General features: G+C 30.2%; 1 protein-coding gene across 6 annotated transcripts in view; it reads left to right on the forward strand.

Annotated features, from left to right (window-relative positions):
- Positions 1-16,762, forward strand: part of LOC132749166 (potassium/sodium hyperpolarization-activated cyclic nucleotide-gated channel 2-like) — a 211,143-nt gene that overhangs the window by 114,132 nt on the left and 80,249 nt on the right. For 5 of the 6 annotated variants that reach the window (XM_060738866.1, XM_060738870.1, XM_060738869.1 and 2 more), the window contains exons 3-4: positions 852-979; positions 6,508-7,232. In XM_060738866.1, coding sequence (XP_060594849.1) covers positions 852-979; positions 6,508-7,232 — 853 coding nt within the window. Of the gene's footprint in view, positions 1-185; positions 331-851; positions 980-6,507; positions 7,233-16,762 lie in introns of those variants that run through there. The other variant, XM_060738872.1, reaches the window with a different exon arrangement.

Below are 16,762 nucleotides of genomic sequence, written 5' to 3' on the forward strand. Positions count from 1 at the left end.
CAAAAGAAAAATCAATCAATATTCATCTGATAAAAACGCTAACAACTGAAAAGTCACAGACAAACTTTCTTTCAGAGTGATCTCAGAAGCTTTTATGTAATGTAAATATCTCTTTTGTATGTCATTGTGCACATTGTAATAAGTAATAATAAACGCTGCCGTCAACCAGGGCTTGGGGGAATTCATTATATTAGTTGGTTAAGCTAAGTGATCTTGCTGATAACGGTCCTATTATTATCTCGTACAATAATTTCTAAAACATGATATATACTCTAGATTGCATTCTTGTGTTGGGATACTAATTGATAATGTCATAAATTGTAATTTCAGGTATTTCATACTTAATTTTCTTTCAAATTGATTTTTTGTTCTTCTTTTTAACATGCTGTAAAGTTTTACTTTAAATAACATTATTACATTATGACTTTCATTAAATACTGTTTTATTAATATTTTTCTGAAATGGCCTCTTTGTATTTTGAGGGTTTAGAGCGAAACTGGTCTATCTGCTTCTTTTTCTTTAGAAAGATGAACCAGTTACGCTCTAAGCCCTCGATTAATTAGCTGAAAAGTATTATTCTTATATGCGCCGCGTCATGAAAAATCAAACATATTGGGTTTGCGACCAGCATTGATCCACACCAGCCTGCACATCCGCGCAGTCTGATCAGGATCCATGCTGTTCGCTATCAGTTTCTGTACTTGTTATAGAGTTGTAAGCGAACAGCATTGATCCTGATTAGACTGCGCGGATGCGCAGGCTGGTCTGGATCCATGCTGGTCGCAAACCCATTTTGTTGGTTTTGTCGTGACGCGGCTCATATTAATGTACTACTTTAACTTTATTTTCAGGAATATTATATTTGGAAGTTCGGCCGAGAGTAACAATGTCTCTCGAAGCGGGGTCACCCACTGAACCTTACCGTGAAGACGCTAAATCAGACATGGATACAAGGAACGGAGACAAAGATAAATTACTGGTAAGGTCATACTTCTCTTAGTGTCTTTTTTCCAATAAATATGAAAATGATCTCATACACATATTATTTAATAAATTACGTTATCTTTTTTTCCTATTCTTTTTGGAATTCCCCCGACAAACGTGAAACCGGTATTTTTTTAGTGCATGCATCTTAAAAACCGATATTTTAGCTTGGAATAGTTGGTTTATTTTTATATATTTATGTACGCTTAGTCCAAGTTATTTCGAACATTAGTAATGCAAAAAGATATATAGCCAGTTTTAATGCGTTTTAAAAGCCGATGAGTCTTAATGTCTCTCATAATTTAAAAGGTTAATTGTGCTTAAACACGACAATATCGTTGTTTTAATTGTATGCAAGTATGCTGAACGCCATATTTGACTGTTCTATTCTAAATATAGCAATACAAATATTGTTGACATGTTAGAAATACCGGTACGTTCTGACAGACTGCTCGGTGATTATTGGCGACATGCCTTTAATGCTAGTGTTTACTTTATGTAGGGAACACATTCATTAATTAAGTAGATGTTAAACAAACCCTTTGATAATTTCGCTAACACTTACGTTCTTTGAATTTTGTATTGTTTTCACACAATCGATTAATACGAGTATATGTACCATGTAAAAATGAAAATTATTTTCATGATATAGCACGATTTAAAACAGCAAAATTGCACAAAGAACATAATTTACTGTAAGCAATATAACGCCAGGGCAGCTTTAGTTGATTATTTTGATTGGTAAGCTTTAAGCGTTCTGCCATGTAATAAGTCAACAAAAGTTGAACATGTTTAGTAAAAGGTATTGTATTGATTTTACTTTCCTTGATTCAATTAAGTAATTGAGTTGCCCTGCTTTGAAATTGAACTCTCCATTGTAAATTGTATGATTGCAAGTATTTCAAGATACTATACGAAACTGTCAATTGGATGTATGGGTGTAAGAAAATTTCATAATTATAGTTATAAAAGATTATAAAATTATAAAATACATAATTGCTAAATGAAGCACTATGCCAATGATATAATAATAAGGTAAACTTTCGGATACTACTGATAATATCATGTTCCTGCGCAAATATTAAAATACGTACTTAAATAAATAGCAAAACAAATATTGTATCAGTCTCCACACATACAGTATGTACCTCAATACAGTACAGTATATGCCTCAAACAAAAACATTTTTTTGAAAAGGTACTAGTATCTTTTGTCAAAAGACATGAACATATATCGTATAATTATAAGGCGTATGTTTCAACACAATCAAAATAAATGTTTAAGCATTACTGAATCAATTTTTAATTCAATCTTAATCAATCATTTTTTTTCTGTCGTAGCAAGGACCTTTTTGGCCATCAAATTAATATAGATTAACCTCACATATCAAATATAGTTTCAAATGCTATCAAATATCCAATGTTTGGGAAGTAATAACTAGCTGAATAATTTAGTTTAAAAGTCTTTGAACAGCGGCAAGCAAATATTAGAAATATTTATCTTTTCAATGCTTTACAATACAACATGGATCTTTCAACAAAATTGATGATATAACTGTAAAATTACCTCTGATATCAATTTTGTTTAACAACACTTTAAATATTATTTAAAACATTCAAACGTACTCTTGATAAGAAGGGAAAATGAAAGGAATTAAAAAAGTTTCATTCGATTTGGGTGCAATAGATTATCAGGTACATGCACTTTCTTGTGCATTTTCTTATAAATTCAAAACATTAAATCTTAGTTTGATACGTTTACGATAAATCAAGCATAATTTAGAAAATAAGTGGAACAGCATGTTATCATTAAGAAAAAAGGACACTTATAATATCAAAGTGATGTCACTGTGGCGCCATAGCCAATTGTTCCATTTCATGCAAAAGCGGGTTAAATATTCAAATTCATGTTTCTGAGAAAGTAAACTATGCAAAGCGTCTTTTATTAGAATTAATCATTTATGAGAAGTTTTTTTTATATGGTTCCATATTTCGATGTAGATCATTTTGTATGTATTTGTTATACTTTTGTAGAAATATTTTTGCTTTGATTGAAACATTATATGTTATTTTGGTTTTGGAGTGATATATGTGGATATATTACCTGATAAGATTTTATATCACCCGAGCCGTTAGGCGAGGGCGATATTTTATCTTGGCAGGTAATATATCCACATATATCACTCCAAAACCAAAATAATAATTTTATTACCCTTCCCCTGCCGAGTTTAGACGATTTTTAAAAAAAATTATTGCTGTTTCAAATGAAACGTCGAAATAAGATTCCCTTTAGGGTACCTCTTCGTCTCAACATGACGTCACATATATACATGACGTATTTTTTCCCGTACCTAACGAATGTAAACAAGAGAGAAGGAGTAGTCTGTTGAACGCACTTTTTGTAATTAATATCAAGCTTTCACAAGGTCATATTTGTTTTCGATACTGATGGTTATATGTATGGTTACTCTACTTTGGTAAATATTTCTCATTTGACAGTTAAAAAGTGCTTTTAAATCGGAATTTACACCGCGTAAAATCGAACCGTACGCGCATCACCTCAGCGCATGTTGTTTACAACGTTGGGTACCCAACGGGGAAATTTAGTGTGTATATTACCCGTCTGGCTCGGTTATATCAATTTCTTTCGGGTGATCAATATCCAATCAAAAAGGCGGAAAAATTATAGTGCAACATAACACATGATAGTGCAACACAACACATGATAGTGCAACAAAACACATGATTCTAGATTATCTTAAGGGACTGTTCATTGCATCTTATGAGAATTTGTTTGTTATATAAAGAGAACCAGCGTTGCATCAAAGATCGTGCATGTTATCTAGTAACAACTAGCGTCTTATTTAATCAAGCGTACACGTTACCAACAGACAAAGTCATATAATTGGATTGTACACATATTAAATAAGAACGTGTGAGTTATCAAGGTTGAACCGTGCTTGTTATCTTAAAGAAAAAAAATGTTTTCAAATGAGAAAGCGATAACGCACACCAAGTACCGAAGAAGGATGTCCTGCACTAGACATTGTATTCATGGGCCTTCTAATAGTGAATGTTTTACTGTGAAAGAAAGAGCATAATAATTATATTTGTTTAAAAACTAGAACATATAGATTTCTAATTTCCAAAAATATCTTTAAGCTCTGTCACATTAAATGGGCAACAGAGGGCTTTATTAGTACATTACAATTTTAAACTTAACTGTTTGAACTTAAGGGAAATGTTATTATTGATTCATTATTTGTTATAATACAGAATCTGAATTTTAAATTTGCCGAGCTCTTATTCAAATATTAAGACCTAACACCTAAGAGATAGCATTTTGTAACTTATAAATTTGTTAAAGTATTGCCATGGTTTTTGTTTTTATTTCTATATGGAAATAGTAAATGTAAATGTTAAGACAAAGGTTTAAAGGTTCATGTCAGAAGGATCGTTTGTCATGGAGTATAACGAGGTATGGATGACCCGAGTGGCGACATGTTAATTATGTGCATCGGAAACCCATTTCTCATCTGCCGGAAACGGAAGGAATGTCTCGGTGATTTGTAATTTGGTCTGCATTTGTGGCTGTTATTTTCTCTAGAAAATATCATGTATAAATCTTTTTATTTGATAAAAACCTTCGTAAATGCTGAGACACCCCACCCCATACTTACAGATGAGTATTTATTTCATGCATGCAAAATTTAAATCGTGCTTTCGTAATATTCAATGATATATATTATAAAAAAAACAGCTTTGATGTTAATAAGTGCAATGTGTTTTTCTCTTCTGTCTAGCCAATTTCATTAGTGTACTCAGATTTTTTTTGACAACTTTATTTAAAAAGAAAACAAAAACATTGTGTAAGCAAGGAAGGTTGTTTGCTCTGTAATGTGCCCCTTTAAAATCGCACTGATAGCTTTAACCTGTTGAAAAACTTGGTCATTAAACTTATGATTAGCTGACACATACCACCACCATCTAAGGATAGATTTGTATTTTTAATTGTTAAACTGTGCAATGCAACAATTCAATTGTCCCATAATAAAAACACTTGATTTCACTGTGAATGCGACATGAAAGGTGTTGCAATGGCTTGGAGCTTTGTTCCGATTATTATTTCTGAAGAAAGTGTGTGTCATCAAAAAGTTTATAGCTCTTCGTTAGAAAATTCGGACTTAAGTAAGCAACAAAATCAGATTAAACAGATTTATATATTGTTTTCATGTGCCAGATAAAATATACGCACTTACAATCATCATCCCCTTCCGAACACAATACAAATTTCCGTCTTCTATAAAAACAAAATGGCAGCTGAAATTACGCGGATAATAATATCAAAATACTATTTTCTTCTATTGTGCTCAATTTATTTCCTTTGGTCACATTCAGCTGTATTGAGTGTTTACATATTTCTCTTGTTGATCACTCTTTTCATTTTAACTACGTTTTTCTATAATAGGAATCTTTTAAAGTCTTTAAAATTTGAGTAACGACACCAACAATTGATACGATTAATTATTGATATAAAAACAATTAATACAACTGAACGTGACCAAAAGGAATCATTAATCGTATCAATTGTCGGTGTGTTTTTTCTATTCTCAGCACAAATAAAACAAATGTAAGTTATCTAGGAATAACTTGTGCTTTTATCCATAAGGTAAACAATTTTGGCACTTCTCTTTGAACAGTGTGACGAGAGTTACTCCCCTTTATATGGTGAACTATCGAGAAAAAATATCGTATTAATAAAATCCCGTACATCAATATGACAAAAGTCATGAATTGGAATTTTATATCACTAGGGAAACGCAACCCTAGAATCTATAAGATCGCTGAGTGAAGAAATATTTTTATTTGTTAAATAAGAAACACCGTACGTTCCTCGTTTTATAAAAACAGAAATGTAAAAAAAATCAGTCATTTATTCTGATCATATATGGAAAATGATCTTAAAACTTGTGTAACGTGTTTAGACGAACTAAAGAAGGGCAGATGTGATTGATTTTTTCTGTTGATAAATTTTACTTATGGACAGTAATATGTTTGTGTTAAAAATAAACATACTTCCGTTAATCTAAATATCAGGTATCAGTTCAATGATCTATAATTCGCTCACTAAATTCCTTCAGTACGTTAATTAATATATTATCATACAGAAAACAGATACATTCTTTCAAACTGTTATATACTGAACGTTCGTGTTTACAGCACCGTTTGATTCTTCGCGAGAAGTTCATAATTGGATAATTAGTAGTTATCAGGAATTTTAGCGGTTCTTTATAGCAAATACCATATTTATGTAATCATTATTCAAGGATTTATAAAAAAATATTTACTTAATTTCATTATTTAACGCTTGAAGATGGGTTAAAATAAATCAACGCGAACAGGGAATAATTTACGGTAAATATGAATACCAGTATTAATCAAAGAAGTTGATCTATTTGTATCACTATAAACTGTGTTAACAGATATCGATATTTATCATAATATCTGTTCTGCTTTTTTTCAGCCTGTTACCTCGAAGGAGGAGGACGTAGCTGCAGACAGCGACGAAACCGTGCGGGATGTTCATGTGTCGGAATCTACCACCGGAAGTTCCCCTCAACACTCGTCACCGAAGCTGTCCACACCTCCACACAGGAGGGCTGCGTCACTATGTCCAAGCATACAGAGATCTGATTCAGTTAAGTTTAATAAGAAACCGGCCAATGGAAACGCTATAAGATCGATCAATATGGATAATACTCAAAGAACTCCGCGAGCTTCTAAACGCGTTCCGAGTTTAAAACTTAAACGAATGGGCGCGCAGTCACGGAATTTAAACACTCCAAATACACAGGATAAAATAGATTCTGCTATGCCGTGTTTGCCGCAGTGTGCGCGTGAAAATCCATCGATTACGATCACTATAGATTCGGACGATGATTCAATATACAGTGACTATATAAGTCCTGAAATTAACTACAAGCCAGAAATGAAGGTTCAATTTATCGGAGATGAGACTAGCCTTTATGGCACGCCAAAAGAGGAATTATTGCCGAATAGTACAAATAGTGTTAATATGGAAAAACCAAGTCCAACTAGTTTTTTGAGGGAACAAATTTATGCATTTTTCCAACCTTCGGATAATAAGCTTGCTATGAAATTATTTGGCAATAAAAATGCATTGCTCAAAGAAAAGATGCGGCATAAACGCCAAGGGAACTGGGTTATCCACCCTTGTAGCAATTTCAGGTAAGTGATTTTTTTTAATTTTAGAATTAGATATAAAAATCATAACCAATCCCCACAAATCGCATTAATCCCAAAACCAAAACATAGTCAAGTTATTGTTTCATTTGCATAAACAACAAAAGACAATAGCACATAATCATGATTAAGAGAAAATTAGAAAATTAGATATGATTTTATAAAAAAAAAACATGCTATCTCTATTACTGTTTTTTTAACAATTATCGCTTCATCATGTTGTGAACGAACATGTACATTTTAAATCAATATTTCTCAAGACAAACTGCATGGCCATTTTAAGTATATTTGTCATTAGTCACGGATATATTTGGATTGTTGTCATTGAAAACTGTAAATATTCAGTATATATTAATAAAAAGTCTATATATACATGTGGATCCTTGCAATAAGGTCAAATTTGATCTCTTATAGGAACTATATGTACAACACCAGAGTAAATCATTATTTTCAAAATCAATCAGATTTACTTCATCTGTTTTATTTTTAATACGCTGTACATTAGAAAAAATATACGTTTTTGTAATAAGAATCAAATGCATTGATCCAAATCATTTCGATGCTTTCATGACGTACGATCTATGTTACTTAGATGCTTATTAGCTTCTTGCATTGATATTCCCCTGCATTAATTAAAGAAGATCAGCTTATCAAAAAATCGAATCTGAATAGCGGAGAAAAAACGCAGACGAAAAACAAAAGGTAAACATAATCAATTAATCTATAGCAGTGTAAAAGCTAATCTTAATTTGTTCACATATTTCCCAGACATTTTGTACCATTTGAATTCCCATGGGCAAAATTATATTATTAAACCAGAGCCGAGCACTTGTATGTTTACATCAGTGTTTAAACAGTAAGAAAATTAGTCGGAGTAACAAACTGGCTAAATTTTGATGTAATGTTATATATAGATTTTTAAAACAAATAATGCATTCCTTCTTTTAAAATATGTGAGATAGTTGATTATTTTACGAAATTTGGAAATTAAGTTTAAAGTGTCGCGGTTTCTTTGTCTTTTTTAATTTTTATTTTACTTATTACATCCAGCATGAATGTCCGTTTTCTGAATTACGTGTAATCTTAAATTTTCATTATTCTTAAATCGTTACATTTTTATTCCAAAGTATTGTGACAGACGACACATATAAGTAGATTTTTCTTTCTGACGAGACGAATGACTTGTTATTATATGGTATATAACCCTTTTTCGTAAAGGATTGCATTGATTTGATCATTTTTATGGTTAAATGGAATATCTTCCTGTATGATGTAGCAAATATTATAAATAGCTTTGAAATGTAATCAGAGACAGCATAGTCTAAACAATGGTCATTAATTTCTTATATAAAACTCCTGCCTGTTAAATTTTGATATATTTTAAGTAACTTGTAAATATTTATTAATTATATTTGTATATTATAAGTTATAAAGATTTTTGACAGAGTATATGACCCTTTATAAACGGTTGAGCCGCTTGGCGAGAGATATATTGCAAACAACCGTTTATATTCGGCCATATAACCTGTCAGGAATATTTATAACGAATTTATAATACTGCGAACTTCCTTTTTTAGAGAAAAAAGTGAGATTTCTTTATAAATTGACAGCAGCCGTGGATATAAAACTATATAAACATCAAGATTATCCAATGAAAAGTGACGTTACAAACGTACAGTATTATAAGCAGTTTTAACAAAGTCAATTGTCAAAAACAAGATTATTTCACCCGGCTCGATAGGCCTAAATGTCATCTTAACATGTGAAAGTTTTTGCCAGTGCATATATTCAATGATCGAGGTTTATTGTTAGAGAGAAATATGATTATTTCAATAAATATTCTTGGGTACAACAGTGAAGCATGGTATCGCACAGGTTATAAAATGAACTTCCTTAAAACAAAATGATTTCACATACAATTGATTGGCTTTTGCATTAGCGATACGCTGTGTTTGCTATGCTATTACAAGTATGAATATCATTATACCATTTTTATAGTCCAAGTGTGACAGAAACCAAAGAAACAAAACATAAGGTTATCATAAACATCGACTATCGTTAGATTTATTATTATTGCGTTTCTATCTAATCAAAAACATTGGACAGGGCAGCCTGTTCTTCACAAAAGTGTTGTTATATTTTGCTGGTCCTTCGGGATCATTGATGCCAGCACTATTAAGTGTTGAGACTCGAGTACCGCTCAAGCCGGTGCTATGGGGCGTTAGGGATGTTGCACTGACTGGTTTTCATTATCCCTCATGCACAGACTCAATCAAACCGAGTCTGCAATTTTCATGTAATTTTGTTGTGATTAATGCTTCCGGGGGATCACTTTGTTTCAATCTTGCTTTTGAAAATGTCAATGGTTCGTGACATAAAACGTTTAGCGAAAGTTTTTTGTTACCTGACTCTGAGAAGAAAAGTTAAGTTGACAACTATGACAGTTGGCATGTATATATCGTTTTTCTATATGTTAACAACTTAACGTACATGAGATGCAAATGACAAACGTTCTAACAAAGACTTCACCTTCCAAATTTGCTTAAAATTTTACCTTTTTAGAAAGAAAATGCTTTTCATTTAAGAAGAAAATGGAAACATATATTGAAAACATTTCAATTCATCTATCTTAATGAATTTTGTCCTTAGAATAAAATTTTAAAAAAAATACATTACTAACAAGTTCAAACGTTAGTTTTTTTTGCTGTTGTTAGGTATAAACGTGGTTATCAAGCATTTTCAGCTTGAATATACCTAAATATCATTTCCTGATTGAGACGACCACCTTTGTTCAAAAATCGTTTTCCTGATATTCCTTTTCTTCCTTAATGTAGTACAGATTGCATTGATTTTATTAGTCGCCAGTAGAAACCGGCGACTATATTTGTTACAGTTTAATATTATACCTATGGTAGGAGAAGGCCTTAAAACTGAGAATAAAAGCATATCAATTATTGAACAATTAAAGACCACATTTATGTTTTAGTAATCTTTAAAATTCAAACATATAATAACGTTGCTCAAAGAAATGAAATATACAAATATTGACATCTTAAAAAGCAACTGTGCATTTTTTTATAAAATGAATTAAGAACGTATCCCTATGGACAAGTCATTAAACTTAGTGATACTTTTACTTTTTTCTAAGTGTCATGCGATGCTATTTTATGACAAATAAATCGTGCATTATATTTGAAATGATACTTTCAAATTATTTGGTTGTTTATATCTTATGAGACCTATTCGATTTTATTATTGTATTTAATAATTAACAGGTTCTCCCTATTCTTTTGCAAGAATCACGTGACTACACGTTGTATGTTATTGTTATAAAATCTATTAATAGTAACAAATTGCTGATAAGCCATACAGGTAATTTGCGATGTATGGCAGCTGATAAAGTGAAAATCATAGTAATTTTGTATGAATAATTACAAAGTTATTTTTCGTTAATCAGTTTCATATTTTATATCATTAGAAAGGTCTAGATACTCATATTTTACACATTAAAATAGATTTTCTTGGTAAAGGGTTTCTGTCCTGCTGACGTTAAGTTTAGGTTAAAGATTACAAAATAAATGTATGCTAGTGGTAATCATCCTTATCCGAAGACTGACGGAAAGGGCCGAGTAGTTGCGATTGAGTGGTAAACGTTGATTTCGTTATAGTCCGTCGATTTCCGTCGCACAGGTTTCCTGTAGGGAGAATATCCCTGGATCCGGAATCGTATTAGATAGATCTACATAGAGAAAAGTATAATCTTCTTTAATCTAAATTATCTTCATGTTGATATTTTATCGCACTGAAAGGCAATTAATTAAACGTTAACTATATCGGATGTAACGACGGGAATATTGATATTATATACATGTATTTTTTCGATATCGCTTAAGAATAATTTTTTATTCAGACACCACTTTTACAGTAGAATTGCATTGTTTCATGCAATAATTAAACATATATATTTTCATAGTTTCTTTGCAAATATTCGATGATTGGTAATTTTTTGTTGGTCATTATCGGATTCTGAACAATTTGGATTTCAATGTATGGTACAACGGTATATGTATAAAGTAGAATTACAAGTATTATTACTAGCATATCACTTGCCTTATAAGCCTCGATGGCAAGGTGTAAGATTTTTAGTTTATTTCAAATGAAAGACTGTAGGTTCGATGAGGTGATTTTTTTATGTTTTCTATATTTTGCAAAACTTTACCAGTATGTATTAAGCCTGCTAATCACAATGTAAATTCGTACACATGGCAATAAAAATTTATCAAAATTATGAAATCAATATATGAAAACTACAAATAGGCTTTGTCCAAGATTCGAACTTGCGCCTACTAGGTCACAACTTGGTCATACTTACCACTAGGCCATCGAGCAGTATTAATTGATATATAATTATACTTTCAATAAAATCTTTAACATTAATCTTAATAAGTTACGTAAACTAACAAGCATCCCCGAAAATTAATGAATCTCATGTCAATATTGCCAAACAATACTTGCTTATTTAATAATGATAACAGTTTCTTGACAATATTGCTAAGCAAGTTTGCTTTAAATATGATCTTGTATTATGAATAAATATTACTCAATATATTGTTCCTCTCTTCTTTATACTTGAACCATTAAACTGATATTAACTTATATTTATGATAATACAATTAATTTTCTATCCGGCGACTTGATGCTTTAGCATCAAAATCTCTACTTGTGTATATTTTAAATACTTATTACATTGTAACTCACTGCATCTTTATTATAACGACATTACGTTATAAAGCGAGTTAGCCATACAGTTTTATATAGCCAGACCATCTGTACTTCAGTGCTTTGATTATTTCTATCATTGTTACAAGAGATCATTATTGTATGCAATTATAACAATAACTTAATCAAGATAAGGAACATAACGTTCTTCTTTCAAGATTAATGTACGCCATATTGTTTATACATGCGTTTAATTTTGTGAATAAAATACTGTTTAAACTAAGGTTCTTTACAATGAACAACTTTTTCTTGATAGGGTACGGTCCAACAAACGGTAGAACGTTCTGATGTCGTGAAAATCAAAGATTTATTAGCGACAATTTACTTTTATTTAGGGATTTATATGGCTATAATAGATTACTAGAAGTATATATGATTTGATATAATGTACATATTCGTCTTTGTATAGCTGTTAAATGATTCCATAATTTAAGGTCATAAAACATAGAACATTATCTCTTCATTTATAACCACTTTAACTAAAGTGCATAACATGCACCACAAATGATGATATGAACCTAATGTACATCATTTTCATTTCCTCCCACACAGCTTTTCACTTTCTTTCTCTTTCAGTTAGAATTATTCTCAAATAAATAACATCAACTCAGATAAATGTTTAAACACAAAAATAACATCTTGCAGATGTTGACTTCAGTATGCTTGACGCAGGATTGAAATCTTAGGTATAATGACAGTTTCCTTTAAAATAAAAGAAGTTCTATTAAAGGTATATCAGTTACACGCGGATGATTTTGTTTGATATTTAGCTTACGATTCTTTTTTGATATTCAGCTTATGTTAATTGTGAATATTGTTTCTGCGCGGGTTTTTTTTTTATTTGATTTTAAGCCAGTTACTATTGCAAACTTCTATTTTTTATTTCTGTCTAAAATATGATGAATCTTCATTGTAGCAATTTTATCAACAAAAGAGCTTCAATGCTAGCAGTTTTTTTTAAATATACATATTAAGAAATGTTTTAAATTATTGATGTAATGTAAACGGTAATTAATGCATGCAATAATCTGTTCTTGATTATTCAATGATCAATTTAGGCAATAATCAATTATATAATAAATTGTATGAAGCAAAAATGTAAATAAATGTTCTTTCTCTGCAAAGTATAACCCTGATAACCTCCGTGTATGATTCCCTGGGGGAAGTTAGATCATGAACACTTCATGTCTGTTAATTGAGTTGAAGATTGCAGAGAAGACGAACTAGACATTGGTGCTATCGAATGACAGATTTATTTGGTGTTAGATAATTAGTTTTAATCATTTATAGTAACAATTATTTTTAATATTTTGTTTTTTAAATTATAATTTATCTACTTTTATTTACTTTTGTAGATTTTTATATTGTTATAAAAGTTTTGGAAATAAAAACGTGTTTTGTATTTACTTTTTTATTTGACTTAAATAAGTAGTTCAATATATTTCATTTGATTACATTAAAAAAATATTATAATGTAAATGAATATATAGTGAATATAATAGATAAAAAAGGGTTTGTTTACTGTAATACATTTTCTAGCAATGTAGTTGACCTTTATGATATTTTTATTTTTTATTTTTTTGATTGCCATAACTTTGTTAGATAAAATAAAAATAATAAAGAAATTGATGAAAAAGTGAGGAATGTTCTGTACAAAGTAAACTCAAAGATTTTTATTTTTCCAGTTGTGGATGATATTTAATGATATCCAATACATTTGCTCAATTAAACGCCAATAAAATATCAGGCCATATTTTACTCAGTAGCTATATTAATGCGTGTGAACATACTTAAATTATAAAATCATCAGTAACACAATATCGTACTAGATAAAATGTCAATAGATAATTGATACAAAGACAGATTTTGAAACAGTTGGTTATATCTAAAAGGTCTATTTTTTAAACATATCATTTCCTTATAAAATGCTTTGATGTTTTATTTTTTTTATTTTTTTTTTTTTTTTTTTTGGTGATGCGAGTTTTTGGGGGTTATTTACACGCATTTTAAACAATTAAAACTGTTTTCAGCTAATTTTTTTTAAAGATTTTTTATAGCATAGCTTTTGAAATTACCATTTTAAAGATATTACTACGCAGATGCACGCAAGAGCATAAAACAATGTTAATAGAGCAGCAGAAATATTTCTTACATCGTGACAAATTTAAAATATATTGAAAAATTAAACAATTTCAAAAGTACTGCATAAAATGTTGTTCCCTTCCCTGAGTCTTTTTAATCATTCGCAGCTGCTCTGTTCTCTTGATAAAAGTTGCTTTGAGAAATGATTCTGTCTTTTGTCCTTGTTATAACTTTCAATGCTTTCCAAAAATAAGTTTCTTTTCAACTTTGTTTGCTTTGTCAATATTTGTACTAATTCTCTCTGTCATGCTTATGACAAAGTCGTTTGTACATTTTGTGACCTATTCATCGTAGAACGACCTTTCCTTTGTTTTGTTTTTAGAAATTCTTGTTAAAGTCACATGATATGTTTCAATAGTAGAATAACGTTTAAGAATAAAGTTTAGAATAACGCTGTAAGGAAAGTGAGATGTAAGCGTATAAGAAACAGAAAGTTAGCCATTTTGTATAATGATTTATCAGCCTTCACAGGTATCGGCATCTGTTTTGTTTTTGCACACAATAAAATGAGAGTGAACTCTTTTTCAAATAAACAGTTGGCATCCTTTGTTTATAAGATATATACACATGTATATTGAACAGTTAAATTAACATGAGCTCAAGGTATTTTTCTGATGGACACATTACGTTTTTTATAAGTGTTACAAAGAAACGATTTTTAGATATACTCACGTACACAACTCTATCATCATTATATTTCATTTTGATAATTAAGTTAGTCTCCGAGCATGATTTTCATACTATATTATTTACTTGGACCAACATATTTTACGGTAATCATGCGGTTGGAAAGGCATGATAAATACTTTCGTTTTATTTTATCTTTGCATTCTTTGACCTTTAATTGAAAGATTGTACAAAGTTGTAAAGATGTTGTATGCTGTTTGGTGTTAAATAGCAAATTGATCCTATTGTTAAATAAGCACATGAGATAAGTCATTTATTAAATATCTTTGATGGTGTAATGCCATCAATTCTTATTCGACATCAATTATTTTAATTATTATACGATAACATTTATATAAAACACCATTGCGTCATGACATGATACTAATTTTAGTAGATGATAGAACATTATCCACATTTACATGGTAGAGAAATATGTCAGGTCTTTCAACAATTTTTTCGGATATTTTTTATTTATATTTGTTACATTAAAGTTTTAAAAAGAAGCTCTTTCGCGAGATCTGTTTTAATATCTGCCATCTTTAAGAATGTAAACTTTATCAAAGGGAAAAACGAACAGAAAATCAGATGCAGATTTTTGTTTGTCTAACGGTTTGGTGTTTGAATAGGTCAATAACTTCGCACTGAATGCCATGTTTTATTCAGTATAATACGGTTATACAAAATATATCACACTATTGCTTCATGACTAGAATATTTTACATTACACTGGCAACAATAGATAATAGAAACATTATCCACATGGCCGAGAAATATGTGTCGAGTCATAAACCAAGATAAAGCAAGAGTTGTGAATGACGTTCAGTATCATTTTAAAAGTGTAATTGTATATATTATATGCATGCCATCAATCTCACCTGATTTTGATTAAAGTTATAGATTAAAGTTGAAGGTTTTGTAGGTTTTTATGACAATGTATTATAGCTTTTTTACATTTTTATATAATATTACTTATTTACATAATTATATAATAAGAGTGTCCGCACATTTTTCTTTTAGAAATTATTATATGCAGAATAGTAGACACAATTGCGAAAATAGCAAAAGGAGCATTTCTCTCGAGGTTTAACATACAGTTGTCAATATGATTTTGGCATAGACTGTGATAATGTTATTCTTAAAGAACATTACAGAATTGCCTATCAGGTGAAAATTAAGATAACAATACAGTATAATGTACTGATAAAATGACGTTCTTCTTCTATATTGTTTTCTTACAGATATCATATACCCTTTCTCCTTCATGTACTGGTTTCAATTTGTAATTTCGATCTTACTTTATCGATGTAATATCCTAATTTAAAATTAATGAAATTGAGAACTGTTTCAAATATTGTTTAGAATAATCAATGAATTTGGTTTATGACCATTTTACTGGCTATTATTGATCGCGAATTTCACACTTGAGTACATTTACTACATTTACTACAAAGTCTGTTTAAGTTAAGATGCCTTATGAATACTATCATAATATTTCCAGAAGAAAGCATCTTTATAATTACATGGATGGTTACAGATCGAGATCTTGTCGATGCATTTTCTAGTATTAACACCTGCTTACCGTTTATGTTTTAGGGACAGAACAATGCTTTGCAAGTTATCAAGTGAACTGACTTTGAAATTTGTGAACGTAGAGTATTTCCTTCTGAACAATGATAAAACTTAAACATTTTAAAATAATATGATTGTGACACAGTTTTCTAATTGTTTTATTTCTTTTTTCTCTTTGATATATAAAAAGTGAATGGTTTAGTTAAGGCGTTGTTGTCAATCATGCTGTATACAATATTGTTGATATTCTTTTTTAAATATTTGTTACATAAATATATATAAAAATGCATAGTCATAATCGACAGTTGTTATTGCATTGTATCAAACAAGCAATCGAGGGATGCGAAGAAACTGCA

This window comes from Ruditapes philippinarum, unplaced genomic scaffold (assembly GCF_026571515.1).
Source record: "Ruditapes philippinarum isolate M1 unplaced genomic scaffold, ASM2657151v2 ctg21_1_1_1_1, whole genome shotgun sequence".
NCBI lineage: Eukaryota > Metazoa > Mollusca > Bivalvia > Venerida > Veneridae > Ruditapes > Ruditapes philippinarum.